Below are 21,210 nucleotides of genomic sequence, written 5' to 3'. Positions count from 1 at the left end.
GCAGGGGTTGTAAATCATGATAGGATTTTTTTTTTAAAATTTAAAATCGGGTTGTGGTCCTGTGGCTAGTGTCTCGGACTCACGGACCAAAGGCTCGTGGTTCGAATCCCACTCGACCCCAACTCGATTCCATTTTCTAATAGTGAGTTATCTATAACTCGTTGAAAATGGCCTTCAAAATTAAATATTTGGGTAAATCATAAGAACGCAAATATTTATTTAAAAAAAAAAAAAAAAAGAATTCAAATATTAAAATCATTTAAGGATAAGGTAATTACAATAATAAGAATAAAAGTTTTGTTTTAATGCATATAATAAAAAACTGGTATAATTTTATGAAGTTTTATAATGAAATCGTATTTGCATTACATGTATTTAAATTTAATTAAAGCTATAACAGGGGGCGCTGGTTGGTAGTTCCATCAACAGCTATGTCTCCGGGCCCCAGGGGTAATTTAGTGATTCTCTGAAAGAAAAAATTCCCGGCAGTTAATTCTTAAATAAGTTTATTTCTAAAATTTCAAGTTTATCTAATTTTTGGCCTTTGCTGCATGTGTGAAGGAATTGAACATTTGTATTTTTATCAAAAACATGATTTGACTCAATAAAGTGGATCGCAAACGTGGAGTTTTCCTTGTTATTTCTCCAACTTTGGAAGTGTTCGTTAATCCTAGTTTTAAACGACCTTCCTGTTTGGCCCACGTACTCGGCTTCGCGTGAACCGTAGCGTAATAAATATGAGCCTGAGTTAGTATCCCTTTCCCTTTGATCGTTATTATTAATTAACATTTTCCCCATATTTGAATTTTTATAGAATGCAATAGAACATTCATCTCTGTTAGCTATTTTACTAATTAAATTACTACAATCTCTGAGATCTGATAGCGTTGCCCATTTTTTACGAGCTTTTGAATCTTTTATAATAAGTCCTTTACTGAGTTGTGATGCGACTAGTTTTTTCTGTTTATTTTCTTATTAATCGATCAATAAGATCATATTCATATCCACATACAGCGATAACCTCATTCATAAAACATCTCAACATAACATCTCTCATAAACTCGCTGTATTTCATAGTTTTATACATAGACTTTTACGTGTACCTTTAAATAATAATAACTTTAACATTGAATTAAATACAATTAAATCATTAGCACGCAATAATGGACTTTCAGAGAATCACTTAATTATCCCCGGGGCCCGGAGACATAGCTGTCGATGGAACTACCAACCAGCGGCCCCTGTTATAGCTTTAATTCAATTTAAATACATATAATTTAAATATAATTTCCCAGTAAAACTTCATAAAATTATACCAGTTTTTATTATACACATTCAAACAAAACTTATATTCTTATAATTGTATTTACCCTATACTTTAATGATTTTAATTTAAATTCTTTTATTTCCATAATTTTATAATATCATGATTTACAACCCCTGCTTGCACTTGTATATAACATCGAAATTTGTTTCGTCTCCCACCAGTCTGACGATGTCGGTCACGATGAAACAAGGTCACTGGTAAAAAAAAATATATGAAAAAAGTGGAATAAAACTATAAAAGTATTTTTATTATTATAATTAAAATGCAGTTCCACCAAGAAATGTCCGTAGAAAAACTCAATAAAATAATATTTTTGGTTGAAATTTTTTAGTGCATTCGATTACTTATTGATTTTGTCATTTGCTCAGTGGCCCAATATTTTTTGTGGCAAACCAGATAAACGAGTAAAAATAAAACCAATATTTGATCGAAGAATAATAATTTTGTATTTATAGAATATTTCAAGGTACATATCTTAAAAATGAGTTATTTATTTACATATAAAATTAGAATAAAACTTAAATTGCCATATTTATTACATCTTGATTGTTAAAAACGGTGTTTTTTTTTTACCTCTATCAATAAAATTATTATTCTGGCGGAATAAAATTTCATCCAATAAATGATTCTTTATTCAGTTTTATATAAAACGAGCTGAACACGGCAATGCTTTGCTATTGCTAGATTTAAGTTCTTGCTAAATAGATTAAATAAACACAATCGAAAGTTTGATATCAATTATTGTATTTAGTCGAAATTAGATATGTAATATGATATAATTTTTGTGTTTCGGTTTAAATAAATTGTGAGAACAGAGAATTTTGATGAATACGTGCTCGAACATTGTTTTCCTGTCACTGCCTTGCAGATGCCTCCCCATACTATGCGAAAAAGACAACTGCATTTCAGACCTTTCGTCAGAATAGACAAAATTGACGTTTCGTTGTACCGTTTTCCGCACCTCAAAACTGAACAGATTTTGTTATTTTTTTAGACAGAGTATCAGAATAAAATTTTCTGTATCGGTATGTTTTGCGTTTTTCAAAAAAAGTTATACTTGTATACCGTGTGCCCAAAGACAGCAGATAAAACTGTGCTTTTTACGGGTTTGAATGGTTCTAGTTCCCATAGCAAACATTTTTTTAAAAAACGAAACAGTATAGGGACACGCCAATGGTAAATATCTATAATGTGTAAAAAAAAAGCTCTGCGCTGGTTTGGACGTAGAGGAAGTGAAATCTGAATGCAAAGATAGAGTGATGAGGTGTTCTATCCTCTCTGCCTACCCTTACGGGAAACGGCGTAATAGTTTGTTGTTGTTGTTATTGTAAAAAGGCATTTCTCTAGTGCCATTCAGAGAGAAAATACAGACCGCGTTTGCTTTTAAGATTAAACATAATTAAGTATACTTCCAAAACTTTACTAAAAAATGTTTAATAAAAACCGTTCGGATAAACGTGAAAAAGATGTTGTAACTTTTCATTGGTAAGTAGGTATCTGGGTACTTGTTTATGATTGAATTCAGAGCTTGAAATAATTCATTTTCAAATACTGAAATTAAGTAGGTACCTAAGTAATTCTTTATGTTTGAATTCCAAAACATAAAAGAATTTATTATTTTCAAATAAAGAATTCTTTTAACAAATGTCAAACTCTGCTCAGTGATGCATTTTAGTCAGGAATGCGATTTACAAAAATGTTAGTTGACATTATTTTAGTATAGCTAAAAATCCAGTAAAAAGAAATAAACAGATAAAAGTTATAAGGAATTCAATGAAACAATCTGACTGGGATCCATAAAAAAACGAATGTTCTTTGTAAACATTCAAAAACCATATTTTTTTACACGCAAAAAAATAACGTCCATCCTTTTTTTGTATCCGCATTCTCGGCAAACAATCCTTTTGAACTAATAATTGTATGAAGCAAGACGCATGACAGCCAGAATATACGAATATATCTCAAATCCAGGAACTAGACATAAGAGAAAGATTAATATCAATGTGCGAAAAAAGAATCCTGCAGTTCTTTGGCCATATTTCTAAGGGGAACTCTAATAGTTTCGAGAAAACTAGCCTCCTGGGAAATGTTGTAAGGACAAGGTCGCGTGGACGTCAACCGATAAGATAGAGCGGCTCGGTCACTGAATGATCCAAAAATTCATTGACAAATGCCTACAGAACAGCACAAGACTGTTCCAGATGGAGGTAGTCTAGAGTCGGGCGTGATCACCATCCTTAGACATGAGGCACGGATTGAAGAGAGTGATTTTTGTAATAGAGTATATTATTTTAGCATATTTTTCTGTTTCATTTTAAGATTTTAAAATTTTTTAATATGACTTTGTGAATGACGATTTATAATGCACTATTATGAAGCACGGAGGCTCTGTCATTTATAGTTTTTCTGAATATTTTTTGAAAAAAGAAGGTTTTTTTTTAATATTTAGAAGAATTTTTCATTAAAAAAAATTTTTTTATGTGAAAATAAATATTTGCGTTCTTATTATTTACTCAAATATTCCATTTTGAGGACCATTTTCAAAGAGTTGTAAATAACTCACTATTAGAAAATGGGAATCAGGGAATTAGGGTTGAAAAGTGGCATTTGAACCATGGACCTCTGAGCCGAGAGTCCGAGACACTAGCCACGGGACCACAACCTGATTCTTTTTTATTTTCAATTCAATTATTTCGTGATTAATAATTTGAATGTTAATTTTTGTAGTTGTCAGTTCAAATTAAAATAAAATAAATGTAAATGAAAAATAATTTTGATCGACTTTTTGGGTCAAATACTTCTATGTGCGTTTATTGCAAAAATATTATGATGCAATTCTAGTCTATGATACTTCTTTGATTATCTTTTGTGCCACCACTGCCATCCTTCACTAACTTCACTTTATGATTTCTATGCATTTCTAATTTCTATTTCTATTGACAAAATAGGTGAAAAAGAAAGCGATTTATTTTAGTTTTCGGTGCTTCTCGTTCTGCTTCGATATTCAGGAAATTACGTTTAAAGCAGTAGAAGCTTTTTGTTTTTGGTGTAACGTTGCTATAGTTTGTGAAAGAAAATTCAATATGTTTTGATACATACATAATGTAATAATTTCTAAATATCATGGTTTCCTAAGGGTTTCATCAGTAGTCCCTATGATCTTATGAAGTTATGCTAGTCTCGTTATCCATTTATTTCTAGTTATTATGACTACTAAAAAGAAATACTATCTTTTGATTATAATTGGATTCATTCATCTTATTTACTGCGAGAATTCAGAATTGGATTACAATGAGAGCAGTGATAGGGATATAAGACATGTTTCGAGTAATGATTCCGAGTATTATCTCAAATTCACCAAAAAGTTGACAAACTATTCTAAACTTGTGGCTAAATCATTGACATTCAAATGTCAAGTCGTACTGTCAAATTATTATGCCGATTTGATGAATTCAACTTTAAGGTATGAAGACATTCAAAATATTACGGAAAATGTGCTGCATAAGGTCAAAATTCGGTGGTTAAAGAATAATTCACCAATTGTGTTTAACAAACGTATCACTAAGAAAAAGATTGTGGAAAATGGCACAGTTTCTTCCTATCTTCGGTTTCGCAATCTGGAAATGGTTGATAAATCATCGTATTCTTGCATCGCTGCCATTGGTAAGAATGAAATACAGTCCGATGGGTATTTGGATATTCTGGAAAATCTGGAAGACGAGGACAAAACTATTCCACCATATAAGCCATTATTTACAAACATGGAAACCAATCAAGAACCAACATTTCCCTCAGGAGTTACGGGAGTATTTTCTGGATTTGAATTTACAAAACAGCATAATTTAACTTCACACGCCATTGATGAAGATAATTCCGATGAAGCAATGACAAAAATTTTAAATATCGACACTTATTCAAGTAAACAGGCTACCATCTCATATCCTCCCCAAGGAATATGCCAGCCATATACCGGTCTCACTTGTGCCCAGTTTTTATACCAAGAGTATGTGTTTATTCCTTATCCCGCTACTCAAGCTGCCTTTGAAGAAAAACTATCGATGGCTTTTAAGGTAGTAACTTATTCTAACGAAATAAGTTCGAGCTGCAGGCGTTACGCTTTACCTAGTCTTTGTTTTTCAACATTTCCGATCTGCCAATTTCCAAACGAGACAAACACTTTGTTTTTCCAGCATTTTGAAGAGCTAAATGAATCGCAAAATAAAATTAAAAAAACTTACCCAACGATTGAACAGGATGATGATTCTGTACTCAAAATAAATTTCGAGAATTTGCCTCCTAGTGGATTACCACCTCACCTCAGTCCGGCCAAACCTACTTTGAGCTTATCTAATAGAAATTATGATACAAGTTTTCGTGGAAAACGACACGCGTTTCCGGAATTGGAAATGCATATCGACACGAGAACTAAAAAAACAGTGCTGCACGAAGTTAAATTTGAGAATCCTCAAGATCCCCCGAAAAAGTTCACAGTCTCTCGATCGACTATTCCTCTTCGTCGTGTCTGCAGAGAGGATTGTAACCATTTAGAAAATGAACTTTGTCAAAAAGAGTATGCTATAGCTAAAAGACATCCTGAGATTGGACAAAAGTTGACTTTAGAGAAATGCGAAGACCTTCCTCATGATTCCAAAGACTGCTTAAAAATTGAAATAGACAAAGAAATCAGCTCAGAAACTTGTTACTGGGAAAAAGGAATTCGGTTTCGTGGAAATATTAGTATTTCTAAATCGGGCCAAGAATGCATCAAATGGTCCGACCAATTCATTCTTAAAATGGACATTCATCCCGAGCTTTCTGGAGGGCACAACTACTGTCGTAATCCCGGAGGGAAAGAAGCTCAGCCATGGTGTTATGTTACAGGAAAAGACAACATTCAAGAACAATTATGTGATATTCCTAAATGTTCTAAAAAAATATGGATGTATATCATTTTTAGTATGGTTGCAGTTTCCTCGATAATATTTTTCTGCTTAATCTTTATTTGTTGTCGGCAGAGAAATTCCAAGCATAACACAGCAGCCATCAGAAACATAAATCTACCGAATGCTGATAAAAATATATATGGAAACTCGAGGTTAAACTCACCCATTGAATTAAATGAATTGCTCGCTGGGCAAAATCCAAATTCTCGATCTAATGGAATATTGCGCGTACCGCAGTTTACGTTATCGCAGATTAAATTTGTGGAAGAATTGGGCGAAGGCGCTTTTGGAAAAGTTTACAAAGGAGAGCTGTCCAAAGACAATGAAAAAATCTTTGTGGCCGTCAAGGCCTTAAAAGAAAACGCATCCCATAAAACTCAGCAGGATTTCAAAAGGGAGATAGAACTGATTTCTGAATTGCGTCATGAAAACATTGTTTGTATTCTGGGTGTGGTTTTAAGAGAAGAGCCTTTATGTATGCTTTTTGAATTCATGGCAAAGGGAGATCTGCACGAGTTCTTAATGGAACAAGCGCCTCCTATGGGATCGGGACTCTCTCCAACTCAATTTCTGCTGATTGCTAAGCACATTGCTTCCGGAATGGAGTACCTAGCAGCTCATCACTATGTGCACCGAGACCTAGCTGCCCGAAATTGTTTGGTGGCTGATAATCTCATTGTTAAGATATCAGACTTTGGTCTATCTAGGGATATATACAGCTCCGATTATTATAGGGTGAGATCTAAAACTAACATTTTTTTATTCAAATATAATCATGTTTTCAAATATTCTCCAAGGAAATACTATAATTTTAAACAAATATACTCAAAATACCATCAATTGCAAATTTCAGGTTCAATCGAAATCGCTTCTTCCTGTTCGCTGGATGCCACCAGAATCTATATTGTATGGGAAGTTTACTACTGAAAGTGATGTTTGGTCGTACGGTGTCGTTTTATGGGAAATTTATAGCTATGGTCTTCAACCATACTATGGGTAAGAATGTATAAATATTTACCTACCTGCTATGTATAATATTTCAACTATAAAATTTAAATCTGTCTTTCTTTAGCAAAAAATTGCTATGATGTTGAAAATATTTTTCAGAATACAGATATTCTTTCTTTACAATTTTTTTTGGAGAGTTTAAATAAAATATCCGCTGAATACACTCATCGTATTCATTTATAAAATTCAGAACATGGTATATAAAATAATGCAGGAATTAATAGTTTTCCATTACATCATACGAGAGTTCCTCGGAGTTGTCATCTTGGTCTCCTTCTTTTTAATATATATTTAAATTGAAAAATTTTCTAACGGTGAAAACTTGATGATTTAAAAAAAATATATTTATTAACTACATTATACATACATTTGTTAAGGACAGAGACACAGTTTATAGCGACACAATCAGGAACGACCCATGTCTGTTAACTTGCTCCGACTCGCTAGAAAATCCGTGTTGAGTCGGGGCACTTGTAATGATATTAAAAATTACAGCCGAATACCGATCGATTAAGTGAATTTTGTTTCAATGAACAACATTTAATAATTGGATTTAATAATAGATTATACCTGAATATTAATAAGTGCTATCACATGTCTTTTAGTCGCGAACGCTTTCCAGTATTTTACAATTATATAAATAATATTGCGGTTCAATTCATTAATGATCTTGACGTCACATTTGATAGAAAACTTTCATTTTCACAGCAATGTTAAATGATTTCAAATATGGCAATGCGAATTCTGGAACAATGAGTTTGTCATTAGATTAAGAAATATTTTAACAGAATTAGTTTAATTAAATTATTGTATTGCTCACTAGTGAGGTCTCAGAATATGCATCTCAAATATACCTATTTATACCTATTTAAAATACCTATTTATAATGTAAATATAGATAACTTAGAGGAGGTCCAAAGAAAGTTCATACAATACATTGACTATAAAATAGGTCTACTCCTTTCTGAGATATCATATTTTATTTTTATTTAATTTATATAAACGCCCAGAGGGTTTTTACAAGTATGGTTACAAGTATAGATAAAATATATAAAGTAAGGAATAAAATATAGCATTTGATACATTCAAATACATATTCCTACATATAACTAGTAAGAATATAAAGACGACATGATGTATATAAATATTGTAAAACATTTAAATGAATCAATATACCCAGTAAGAAAAACTTACAAACTAAAGTGTTGCTATACTAACACAGTTGTAAGCGGGTAGAAAAGAAAATTATTTACATGCTTTTAAATAACTAGATGCATCGTAGCTGATGATGTTACACTACATAATATTGCGAACAATGTTATAAATTGTCCTTGCTTGGTAAATAAAATACACTTTAGGATTCCATTTAAGACCACCAGGCTTAGATATACTTTCTACACAAAATCCTTTCAAATAAACTACGCTTAGTTTTTTCCATTAGTGCCTTTTCACCTAAATGACAACAAATTCAATTATCTTTTTCATATATTTAATACTTTTCCTGCCATAATCAAATAAAAAATTATGTCAAGTTCAACATAATTAGTATTCAACAAAAATAATGGTAAAATTACTCACTCTTTTACTACTCAATTGTTATGTATATTGGTCAATGTACTTTTTTTTGTTTGTATAAGTAATGTATATAAATGTTATGTGTGTGAATTACACACTTAAATAACTTTGTTGTTTTTTATTATTGTATTTTTTAAAAACTATTCATCTTTATTATATTTTTAATTGATTATCTTTATATATTTTATAATCTTTACTGTGTAAGAGGCATAACTGCCACCTATATTGTAAAAGCTTTCTGAGAGTTTAATGTATAAAAAGTCAAAATAATAGTATGCTGTATTATATTTTCACCATTTTCAGACACAGTAATCAAGAAGTCATATCATTTGTTAGAGGAAGACATCTATTACAAACTCCTACAGATTGTCCACCTAATGTCATGGCTCTAATGAGGGAGTGTTGGCACCAGACACCATCTAAAAGACCGAACTTTACTTTAATAACACAAAGGTAATAATAATGTCAAGAAGAAATAATGAAAATACCTTTTCCATTAATTTAATTTCGTTCGCAATCCCAAAATTTATTAGTTCTTGCCAGAGTGGCCTTACTTAATACGTGTATTTTATTCACATAATCCACATTGATAAAGTCAGATTCTGAGTTTAGCTTTAACCTTAACCATCTTCATTGTCATATCAAAAACTCCATACCTACAACTACATAAAGTCTATTCGAGATTACATTAAAATACATACTGATTTCGAGCATTTATCGTGATGAATATTTGTGTGTCCGGGCGGATGAAAAATACAGTACTGAAAAGGAAATCGAGTGGAGGTATATCCGCCTCATAGTTTAGTGGTTGGCACATTTTCCTACCATGCTTGAGGTCGAGGTCTCAGGTTAGATTTCTGGTAGGTTCAACGTGAAATATTTGCATTTATAATGGTTTTGCGCTGCAATATTTCACTGTCCCTGGACTGGCACCTGAAGTCTGAAACTGATCATCTTACCTTCATGTAACAGATAATCAAAATACGAAGCATCTAGTATACTAATGCAGCGCCCTATGCACCATAAGGTGCGGATAGGGGTACGATAAAGCATGTAGCATGTTACTACTTTTATGCATAATTAATTAAATGTATTTTGGCTTTCTTTTAATCATAAATAGACACTTCTTTAAAGTCGTTAATCAAATCTGCAGATTATCAGGCTGGCTACGCCCCAACGGTGGTCTGTACAGTGACATGACTTCTGACTCGTCCTCCAGCCAGCGTGTGGCTCTCTGCCCAGGAGACCCCCGGGAGCGTGTCCCCCTCATAGGGGCCCACTCCTCTTCCAACGGCTCCCTGTCCACGCTGCCCAGGAAGCTTAGCATCGCTGGCTCCGTCCGTAGCCACACTTCCGCTCGCCTCATGATGTCCAGTTCCGATGTCACCTCCAGCTCGGACAACTGTGAGTCCAATGTCAAATTAAAGAAATCCAGCTGCGGGTCTCTTCTGGAATCCGGCGATAGAGGACAGAAAGATACCATTGTCAAAATACCGACATTGTCTCAACCCTACGATATATAAAGAAGTTGTTTTGTATCTGCGAGACTATTTATACTGATAGACTTCAAAAAAGTGTTTGCATGTTTGTTACTAAATACTTCTTTCCATATTCTGGTGTTTCTAAAGTTTTTTCTTATTATAAGCATGTATCTCGGCTATATTAAATTTCATGAATAAAACTTAGCCATACTAAACTTGACACTAATCAAATAGACTGATAGAGATTGTCAGCGAAAAATAATAAAAACCGAGGTATTACCTATATCTATTTGTATATATTGAGTATACAGTTTATTCCTGTATTCTACTTTTGATCCAAAGGTTGTTTTTTACTAGTCTGTGGCTATTATAATAAGACATCTTGATGTTTTTAAAAAAGTGCGAGTTGTAGCGCTGAGTACTAATTTTGATGGGCGTGTTTCTAAAAAAATATTTGCAATATCTCGTATTATGTGCAAATTTGTTTCATTAGGAAATGAGACCGATGTTATTGATCTTCAAATCATTACATCACTTATCTTATAATATGATGTTGAAAATATCCTACAAGTCCTTAATTGTCTATATGCATAGCGCATTTTATAATGCAACGTGAGGGATCTTTCATAAAGACTGATTTTAAATGTATAAAAAAACTGTTGTCACATTATTTATTGCGTATAAATTAATCCAGATTATATAGTAGAAACTTAGATCTGAGACCGGCCATTCTATTTGGACTTGTAGGGCATTTTAAATTATTGTAAAAATCAACCAAAAATTTGTGACATTTGATGTCCATAATACCATCGAAAATAACTCGTGAGAGGCAGATTCTCAGTGTTTTATGTTAGTATTATTAATCCTAATTAAATTATTATTTATTTTAAGTATTAATTTATAAAATAAGCTATTGTTTGTAACAGGGAGATTAAATTAATGAAAATAAGATGCATACATTCTGGATTAGTTTAATCAAATATCGTACCACCATCCCTGTACAAAATCATCATAAAACACGTCCTGTCAGTATACAAATATATAAAACAAAAATTATGTGCATCCCTCAACTTTTATGTTTGTTGTTAGTAATATTCGAAATCATAAAAATACCTCCTAAATCATATTTATCGGGATCATAATATTATTTTATTAAAAGATAAAGAAACAACCTTACTAGGTCCATCTTATCTTTGAATTTGTTATGATTTTTATTTCTATAGTTAAGGAAATCAATAATTTACAGTACGTTTTTATTTATTTTAATATTCTGAAGCTATATAATTAATATCACAATATTGTGAAGAGAATAATATTGCTCAAGTTCAACATATCCATATTTTAATTGCAATATCTATTTGCATATAAATAATTGCGATGAAAAATAAGTTTAATATGTATTGTGTAATCATACAGCTGGTGTTTTGTATTCTTTGAATATAAGATTTGGAATAATAAGCAGGAGGTCATTATGTGCAATAATTTTATAAGCTTGCCCAAGTATATCAATATCCACTAATCATTATTGATATTGTTTCTTTTTTTGCATACACATGTTCACACTGCACAATTATGATGTACATATTATAATATTATGAGCCAATAATAAAATATTACCCATGTTTTTGTTTGTATGGGATTAACTATTTTTCAACTTTTTATCGTAAATTAATAATATTCTTTACATTTCCTTTGAATAAATACTACTTGCAGTGTTGTACTTTACTGAGATATTTTTTGTATTGAAAAATATTTAAAAAATACTCCTTAATTGAAATAATATGAAAACTATTTTTTATCAAAATACTTCGGTATTCTTTTTTTGGAAAATGTTTTCTCTTATCAATTGAACATTCTATGTCCTAAAATCATAGTAATTGGTATGCAAATAATTAAATGCACTTATTAATTGTAAAATGATAAATAAATTTATTAAGAAGATACCTAAATTTTCATAAAGCTTAACTTTCAATAACAGCTTATGAATTGCTTAAAAAAATGCAGATTATATTGCCACAATGAAATTTATTTTATTTAATCTCTGGCACTTTTATAACTTATTTATTTTCTTTTAAAATACACTAATATGATTGAAATTTGTGCATATTTTAGCATTAGAAATTTACTGTACAGTAAACTTTGTGGTATTGATTTATTATTGTTAAAAGTGAATTTACAGAAAGTAGTTTGCAAAATACTATTTACATGAGCATTTATTATCATACAAGTATTTTAAAAAATGCCCATGAGTGAAATACCCAAATAACTTGCAAATCATTGCATATGCACCAGGAACATATAATGCTGAAATTAATTATTGTCATTAAATAATTAAAAATGCATTTATCAAGTTATTATCTAACATAATAATGATTTAACTGTCACTGTGAGTTTTTATATTTTGTTGTATCCTATTTTCAGGTTATTATAGGTATATTTACACTACTTGATATTGTGTCCTTTATAGTTTTATTGAATTATGTTCTCCAATTAAAAAAGACTGAAATAATTTATTTTATTTGTATTTATTATTATCGCAGATAATTTATATAGCGCCGTTTTTGTGAAAATCACCTCAAGGGCGCTGCATTATTCATGTGTTTCAAATGTCCGAAACCATAGAAATGTGATTTAAATATGTTTTATTTGAGGAAAATTTCTCAAACTTCTACAAAATATTTTACGCCGATTAGTTTTTTAGCTTGGGTACTTTGTACAACCACTTAAAAATTGTATTCCACTTTTTTTCTTTGTGTTTTTTCAAAACTTTTTTGAAAGGTTCATTAAAATACATAAAAAAATAATGATCATGTATTCATTACTGTTGTGAAGTATTATTATTATAAGACATTTTCTATACATCTAATTTACTTTGTATGTATGACGTGGTTGGATTTTCTTATTTATAAATAGTATTATTTTGGTGTTGATGGCATAACGATCCAACCATAATACATATTTATGTAATATGCCTACGTAGTATTACAGTTAAATATGTTGTATACTAATTATATAAATAATATTTAATGTCGGATCATTATGTTCTCACATTCAGTTTTTATACATTTTTATATTAAATTTTTTTCTGGAAATATTTTTCGTGTTTTATTTGTATTTTTTGTTTCACAAAGCCAAAATCACAGAACAGTTATTCGATCACACATATGATATTAAATATGTTTTACTAGGCAATAATCTTCAATTCCGTAAACATCATAGGTCATAATGCCTAGTCTATATTCCCTTCTCTGAGAGGTTCTCCGTTTTTGTTGAATTATCTTTCAATCTATCCTTTCTATAGAGTTGAATCCAGTACTTGTTTTTAACGATTTGAATATATGTATGTATATTTACTCGAAATATTTTTCATAAATTAAACTGATCTAAGAAGCAGTATAAACGTTTCAAAGTATTTTCAGGCATTTACAAATATGTGATAAAATTCTGTTGTCTCACCCAGAACAGTGAGGGTTTTAGCTCTTTTACTATAAAAAAAAACAACTGATGTAAGAATTAAAGAAATATGGATCTTTAAACATAAACAGAATAGTGAATTTTACACAGCCAATGAAAGTTCATAAGCCCTTTATTGCATTGACTTTCATATACCTTTCTCTTAGAGGTTCTCCATCCAGAGGCTGAAATATTCGTCAGCCTTTAAATCTTTTGAGACATGAGTGGTTTTCTGCAGAAATAAAATATTTATCTGTGAGCATAAAATACACTTTATTGCTATTATTATAAGGTAATGATGGATAGCATTATATAAACATTTGAACAAAAATGTTTCACATTAACAAATAGGCAAATAATCTAAGCTTACTGAAGGAGTTTTGTTAAGCTTTATATTTTATTTGAATTATAAAATAAACAAAATGGGGTTCATTTTATTGTCAGCTTTATTATTTCACATCTACCATCATTTAATATCTTATCATAATACCGAGCTGATCACAGTTCTCATTCAACTTGACACTAAAACAATAAAGGCAAAGAAACAATTCCCTAGTAAATTCTATCTTCATTATTATTTGTCTATCTATACGGTCATTCAATCAATCGGAACACAATAAGTAGTTTCTTTTAATCAAATATGCAACAACAAAAAAAAAAATTGATATGTATACCATTAGGGTTTAGTTAATTGTACATATTTAATGTAATTAAAAGTAAACCCTAATATATTACAATGAAATAACTAAAAAAAATTAAATGTAGCACTATTTAAAAAAATTAATAACCAACTAGTTAATTACAAACTAACATGATATAAAATTTACACGGTGAGGGTAGAGTGGGTGTGGCTAAGGGAAAAGAGAGGGGGTAGAAACTGAGGGTTTATGTGTGGATTTAGGGAGAGGGAACATAGAAGAAGGCATTGTATTTTGTCGAAACTAGTTGGTTATCAAATTATAAAAAATAAAGTGGTACATACAGAAAACAAAGTTATTTAATTGTAATATATTAGAAAATAATGTTCCACAAAGTTAGTGCTTCAAATATTAAAAATATTATAAGTGAACTCATTAATTTGAAAAAATCACATAAGGCATTGCAGCATTAAAAATAAACATTTCCTTGTGAGGAGATTTTGTGTTTTTTTCAACTTTTGCCCGTTGTTTTGGTACATGAATGAAAAAGAAACATAAATAATGATATTACAGCATATGAAAACTGTTTTTATTATAATACACATAAGTTTTAGTTAGAAAAACAAAAAAATACTGTTAACTATTTTTCTAAAATCCAAATCCCGCACAAGAGTTATAGGTTCTGCTATTATTTATTTTTATTTGAACAATCAAAATAATCCCTGGAACGAGAAACTGTAAAGCTTTTAGGGTTTGTTTGAAATAAATTGATTTTGTTCAATTTAGTGAATTAAATATTTATTGCTGTATGTTTGGGTTATCATTTTTATTTAATGATCAATCATCATAAATTGTAAGCTGACGCTTAGCAAAAATACCTGAGGATGAAATAATTTTAGCAATTTTGTAATATCTAATTATTTAAAAAACCACCTTTGTCTGATGAAAAGCAACTTAAAAGTTATTTCTTGTTTTACATTTTTATTTAAAAACAGAGATTATTTCCAAAAATCCTATTCAATACAATGTGTTGGGAGAAAATATATCAATTAAAACTAGCATTTTCTAGAAAAAAGAAGTCATAGTTAGGTCATAATATTGAAATACTTTATAAAATATTTTGCAATACATAATTTCTTTACTTTTACAATAATTTCAAACAAAAATACATTTTTACATCGATTGGACTTTATATTATTTTTAATATATTGAATACATAGGGTATGTTAGATAATGTAACGATAAATGTACATAATTAAATAGAAAAAATGTGTAATGTAAACACTTATACTATATGGTAATATTATGTTATAAGACACGTAATTCAAACCCAAATTTATGTTTCACAAACCTCATATATATCATTAAAATATCACAATTTGTGCTCAGAATTGGCGTGAGGCAATATAGTAGCTAGAAAAGCGTTATGTTTGCATGAAGCCACACTTTCACTGTGAGGTTCATCAAAGTTGGTCCTCATTAAGAACATCCTGTTCTTCATACTTATCCGGAAGACAAACAAAAAATTCTATTAAATTGAGGATCGGTCCTCTAGAGAAAGGATTTTGATATCTTCCTCTTTTATCTCTCAGGTATGGATATCTTTTATAATTAAACATTTCATTTGTTGTGAGATTCATACAGGCATGAAGGATCTGGAATATTAAAATAAAAATTAATAGTTTTTTAATAAAATTAGTACTTTCATATTATGATGTGTGAATGGATCAAATATGTACTTACAGATGTGCAGGTCAATATCCAACCTAATCCACAAAAAACGACTGCTTCGAAGAGTCCCAGAATGTATAACAGTCCAAATCCTTCAATCATCACACAGTAGCAAGCAAAATATATTGTAAAGGAACAATTTATGGCTATGCTCATTACAAATAAGAAGAACCACATTCTGTTGCGCAACCCCACACAGTTGTAAATGAAAGGACAGTGGTGATCAAAGTATGATACACAGCGGTTACAAACTCGGCAATGTTTGGCTCTCAAGGGCCTCAAGCATCGACAGCTGTGGCACAAGCGTGATAATGTAACATTCCTTTTCTTCCATTTGTCAAAATAGGGGATCTGTTTGATTGCTCTGTAGTATGTATCTGAATTTAAAGGTATGTATCCTGGATCTCTTCGATTAGCTATTATCCAACTTAACCACATGACAATATTCCAATAAATAAAACAGTAATGCGACCGCCTGAGGCTATTCCATGTTATTGGTATGCACTGTAAAATAAAAACATCAGTCATAAATAGATTATTTTACTTTTGTATAAACATTTACAGAGTCCAGTCATATTTTTTATTTATTTTTTTGGAAAAACAACAGTAAATTTATAAACAATTCATGTTATAATATAGTGTATGAGTCCAATTAAAGTTTTTCACGACTATATAATACTTATTGTAGACATACTAATGAACAGATGAAAAAATAAAAATATGTATGAGTAAATAATATATAAAAAATAACATTCGAGATGGTTAAATTAAATAATAATAATTTAGTTCCCAAAGCGTTAGGAGCATATATACTGTGACTTACCCGAATAATATACATAGGGTAACCCCATAGAAGAACAGATATTAAAAAGAGTAGAAGTGGTCCTTTGGAGTCTCCGGCACCTCCAAAGAGGAGTCCCCATAACTCTGATATTGGTGGAAACCATCGACTCTTCTTTTTCATTTCTGATTGAAGCATTTTCACAACTTCTGTATGACGGTGGCTTTGAGCTAACATAAGCGGAGTTTTACCATTTTTATCTCTAGGCTCCAGTTCTGTTTTTATCTGAAAGTGTTTCATTAGAACAATAACTTAACAAACATATTTTAACTATCTAAATTGACTGCTTAACACACTTAAAATAAAAACTGAACTTGTTAATTGAATAAAAAAACTTGTATACTATATGCAAGAAAAAACTATAGCTCAGTTGTATTGACTGTGGCAATATGATTATTTCAAATAGTTTATATCATATCGCCGCGGGTAACCCCATTGAGGTCACATTATTTTTATTGTGAATTATTGTTTATAATGTGAAAAAAAAAAAAAATGCATATAGTTACAGTTTTTACCTTTTCACACAATAACTTCACACATGTCAGATTTCCACTAAGACATGCCAAATGAAGAGGGGTGGAGCCAAAATTATCTGTTTTGTGCAGATCAACTCCTGAATACATAAGGAGCCTGATGAGGTCAGCGTGACCTTTGTAGGCAGCCCAGTGTAAGGCTGTGTCACCATTAATATCTGTTAGGTGAGTCAGGGCTCCCATACCAAGGAGATATGCTGCAGTAGCAGTTCTTCCATACATGCACGCAGTCATCAGAGGAGTCAAACCTGTAAGAGAGAAAAAAACATTATTCATTGAATTGTGACATTTAACAACAATATTCGCCTAATCAACAAAGTTATTTTGAAAATGCTTAATATAATCAATTAATTTTACATTTATTGCAACCTCAAACATTTGGGTGGAATCCAGCCTTGCCTACAAATATTTAGAAATGCTCAAAATAACAATATAACCCACCAACTTCAAGCCTTATTTTTGAGATTGGGTTTTTTAAAGTTTTTTTGTGTATCTAAATATTGATTATTTTTAATAAATGTACTTATATTTTTTGACAAAGATAGAGAGAGAGAGAGAACCTTTAGAAAAGTGGAAAAAAGAAAAAAGGAAATTGAGCATCTACAGAGCTTATCCCTTTGGCTGATAAAGTTATCACCAATCTGCATATGTTTGAACGTACATCATTATCCCTTTTTCCTCATCCAGTGGTGCATAGGGTACTGTATTGGTAAACCAAAATGCAGCCTAGTTCGATCAACTTTTAGATGAAGGTAAGGTAATCGGTCTTATGTTTCAGGTGCCAGTCCGGGAACAATGAAATATTGCAGTTCTAAAAACCTTTTAAATGAATCTTTCACGTTTGTTCTACCAGGAATGGAACTAAGGACCTCAAGAATGGTAAACGAACACATCATCCACTATACAATGTGCCGGACTTATCCCCACTTGTTCACACTTATTCAGGACAAAAGTCCAAAAATATTTAAAAAAATAGAAAATATAAATAGACTCCAACTAGAAAATAATTTGGTTATTTGCATCTTAAAAATGGAATCACGATTTGACAAAATTGTTAAAAAATAAAAGGGCACAGAAATTATTGTATTTTTATTGTACAGTATGGCCAAAAGTACTTGATTTTTTCTTTTGATTTGCTTGCGACCGTGACCACCCCAAGCAAGGCTTTGCAGCCCCCCAGGGGGTCACGAGTCATGACCCATAGGCTGAAAAATACTGTTCTTAATTCATCAAGAACAAGAGACACCTTTAAAATCGGCAGCATTGACGTTGACTCCTGCCTGCAACAGCACTTGCACAACAGCGGCGTGGCCCTTGCGGCAGGCCCAGTGCACGGGCCGGGGGCCTTGTGTCCCTAGGCAGGACAGGTCCACGGGGGCGGCGCGGCCCACCAGCAGTCTCACCACCCCCACGCTGCCGTCTAGGGCAGCCCAATGTGCTGCTGTGTAGCCGTGGCGGTCACGTGCGCACAGCGCCTCCGCCCCCAGCTTCTCCACCAGCCGCTCCATCTCAGAGACATCGCTACAAAAAAATATATCTTAATAAACAGGCATCTCGAAAAAGGTGAAAATATTCTTTAGAGGGGAGAAGAACGTCTTGACATATGACTTTGGCTGGTTTGGATACGCTTTCTTTCATTCCTTGGGTGTTCAGTTGGGTGGAGAACAGAGGGAATACACTCTGACAAGCATATTGTAATTGCGTTTATTGTGCTAATTGTAAGCTATGTCATAATGTATAATAAATTCATCTATAGATGAAACAGTTACCTACTTTAGAAAGGTAGCTGAGGAATTTAATAATGCATAATGAATATAAATTTTTAAAAAATAACACTAGCAGGCAACAGTCAGCTATCCCCGGCAGTCATATGCTAAAAAATTTGAACTTTCAGGCCTCATGTAATCGGCCTCCAACTTGTTATCCGTAATACTAATTAAAACCAATATTTATTAATCTTGGCACTATATAAATTACCTATAGTAGGAATAAAAGACGTATTTTATTTAGAATACAACATAATTATGATCGAAATGTAAAAAATAAAAAATTATGTCAGCAAATAATAAATATTTCTTGAGGTATTATTTAACAAAAATGGCGCTAAATACAGTATCCATAATTGTATAAGACACAATATATGATTCGTGATACTCAGGAGCTTTTTTGAGCAGAAAATAAATATATCTAGCTCAAGCCTTGTCATTAGCTGGTTTAGGTAGCCACTTGTCTTAAATTATAATGACATATTTTGTAAATTCTTCTATCAGTTGATTTTTGTGAAGTTCAAACTATGCAACTCGGTAAAACTTAGACTATATCCTGTTTATGTAACTTACAAGTAAGAGTGAAAGCACTACAATTTTATTAATGAAACAGTACGATATAGGCATAATAGAAGAATGTTACAGTGTGATAAGTGATCAATTTAAACCAGCAAATAACATATAAAGCGATGGAATAATCTTTCTGGGGATGTGATCGGTGGTTGCTTGGTTAATATATTAAAAAACTGCCTAAACGAGCACATAAATTTATAAAGTTTCGTATTGTATTATATGTGTAATGTAGTTTTTTATTTTCTATATTTATATTTGAAATACTATTGTGCATTAGATGTACATGCATTAGCATAATGTTGCTAGTGTATATTATTTTGGTAAAAATGTTAATAATAACAGTATGTAAGTCTTGAAAATACCTAGATTTCCAAATTCATCAGAGTATCTCTTATTTATATTTTTTTAAACAAGAAATTTCATTGGATTCAAAATAAAGATACAATTATTTACCCTGCTTTTACAGCGTCGAACACCAGCTCTGACGCCTGTGAGCCCAACAGATGTGACTCAGCACAATCTGCATCGTGGGCAGCTAGGCGCTCCGAGTCAGCTACCATGTCACAAGGGGGAGGCAGCGCCCACACTCCTCGCGCAGCCCCTGGACTGGGGTGCACCTTGCTGCTCAGGGCCAAGCCTCCGCTCCCCCCGCCCCACTCCCCACCCTCCGGACCACCCACCTTGACAGGGGAAGTCTCCGCAGTCACAATCAAAATAATATCTGAGTGAAAAATATCAAAATGTTTAACCACGTTAATTTTAAGTATGTATGGAGCTTCGTAAACGAATATTGGAAAAAAATTACTGGATTTAATTATCTAGATAGACAAATATCTAAACTTATACCAAAATTTGAATTTTTTGTTTTTTAGTTATAAAATTGAAATTCTTTATTTATTTTGTTCAATTATGTTTTTTTTTCTATCTATCTTCTTAATACTAAAGCATCTAAAACAAAATAATATAGGTTCATTATTTTATATGAGTACAAAATTATAACTGTACTCTTTTACTTTTATTTTAATCTTAATTAAAACTAATGTCTGAGGACCCAATGACAAACTGTTATTTAATAGTTTATCGGGACAACATTTATGTTTTGATACCTTATGTTTTTCTCTTTATAATGTATTAATTTTGTAATAATATGTGTATTTTTTTTAATGAAGAATATATAAATTATATAATATTTTTAAGGTGTTAGTTTTAAGCACAGTATTTGTAGCCATCGAATTCAAAACACTCATTCAGGGTTCTGGTTCTTTTTCGCTCACAGAACTGCATTTTTCATTCGCCCGGACAGACAAATAATCCTCAAATTAATTTAGGATCTTGAGACTT

The 21,210-nt window shown here is 31.4% G+C and overlaps 2 protein-coding genes across 2 annotated transcripts; one reads left to right on the top strand and one right to left on the bottom strand.

The window, feature by feature from the left end:
* Nucleotides 1-4,191: 4,191 nt before the first annotated feature.
* On the top strand, nt 4,192-13,426 carry Ror (Tyrosine-protein kinase transmembrane receptor Ror). The gene is made up of 4 exons (XM_088229287.1): nt 4,192-7,005; nt 7,124-7,266; nt 9,157-9,306; nt 10,007-13,426. The coding sequence occupies exons 1-4, from the start codon at nt 4,534-4,536 to the stop codon at nt 10,374-10,376; spliced, it is 3,135 nt and encodes a 1,044-aa protein (XP_088085413.1). The 5' UTR covers nt 4,192-4,533; the 3' UTR covers nt 10,377-13,426.
* A 615-nt stretch (nt 13,427-14,041) lies between these two features.
* Patsas (palmitoyltransferase Patsas) lies at nt 14,042-21,153 on the bottom strand. The gene is made up of 7 exons (XM_088229284.1): nt 21,144-21,153; nt 20,323-20,590; nt 18,777-19,051; nt 17,513-17,778; nt 16,980-17,222; nt 16,169-16,660; nt 14,042-16,080 (listed from the first exon to the last, which is right to left on the bottom strand). The coding sequence occupies exons 1-7, from the start codon at nt 21,151-21,153 to the stop codon at nt 15,889-15,891; spliced, it is 1,746 nt and encodes a 581-aa protein (XP_088085410.1). The 3' UTR covers nt 14,042-15,888.
* Nucleotides 21,154-21,210: the final 57 nt, after the last annotated feature.

The sequence above is a fragment of the Micrasema longulum genome, unplaced genomic scaffold, assembly GCF_059751315.1.
Source record: "Micrasema longulum isolate JH-2025_06_02 unplaced genomic scaffold, ASM5975131v1 h1tg000662l, whole genome shotgun sequence".
Classification (NCBI taxonomy): Eukaryota; Metazoa; Arthropoda; class Insecta; order Trichoptera; family Brachycentridae; genus Micrasema; species Micrasema longulum.
This window is presented reverse-complemented; position numbering and strand designations above follow the sequence as displayed.

Coding starts and splice junctions, on each gene's coding strand:
- Ror (XM_088229287.1), top strand. CDS start 4,534: ATGACTACTAAAAAGAAATACTATCTTTTGATTATAATTGGATTCATT. Junction 7,006..7,123: donor ACAGCTCCGATTATTATAGG/GTGAGATCTAAA, acceptor TGCAAATTTCAG/GTTCAATCGAAATCGCTTCT. Junction 7,267..9,156: donor GGTCTTCAACCATACTATGG/GTAAGAATGTAT, acceptor CACCATTTTCAG/ACACAGTAATCAAGAAGTCA.
- Patsas (XM_088229284.1), bottom strand. Junction 19,052..20,322: donor TTCGACGCTGTAAAAGCAGG/GTAAATAATTGT, acceptor ATTTTTTTGTAG/CGATGTCTCTGAGATGGAGC. Junction 17,223..17,512: donor TGAAGTTATTGTGTGAAAAG/GTAAAAACTGTA, acceptor AAACACTTTCAG/ATAAAAACAGAACTGGAGCC.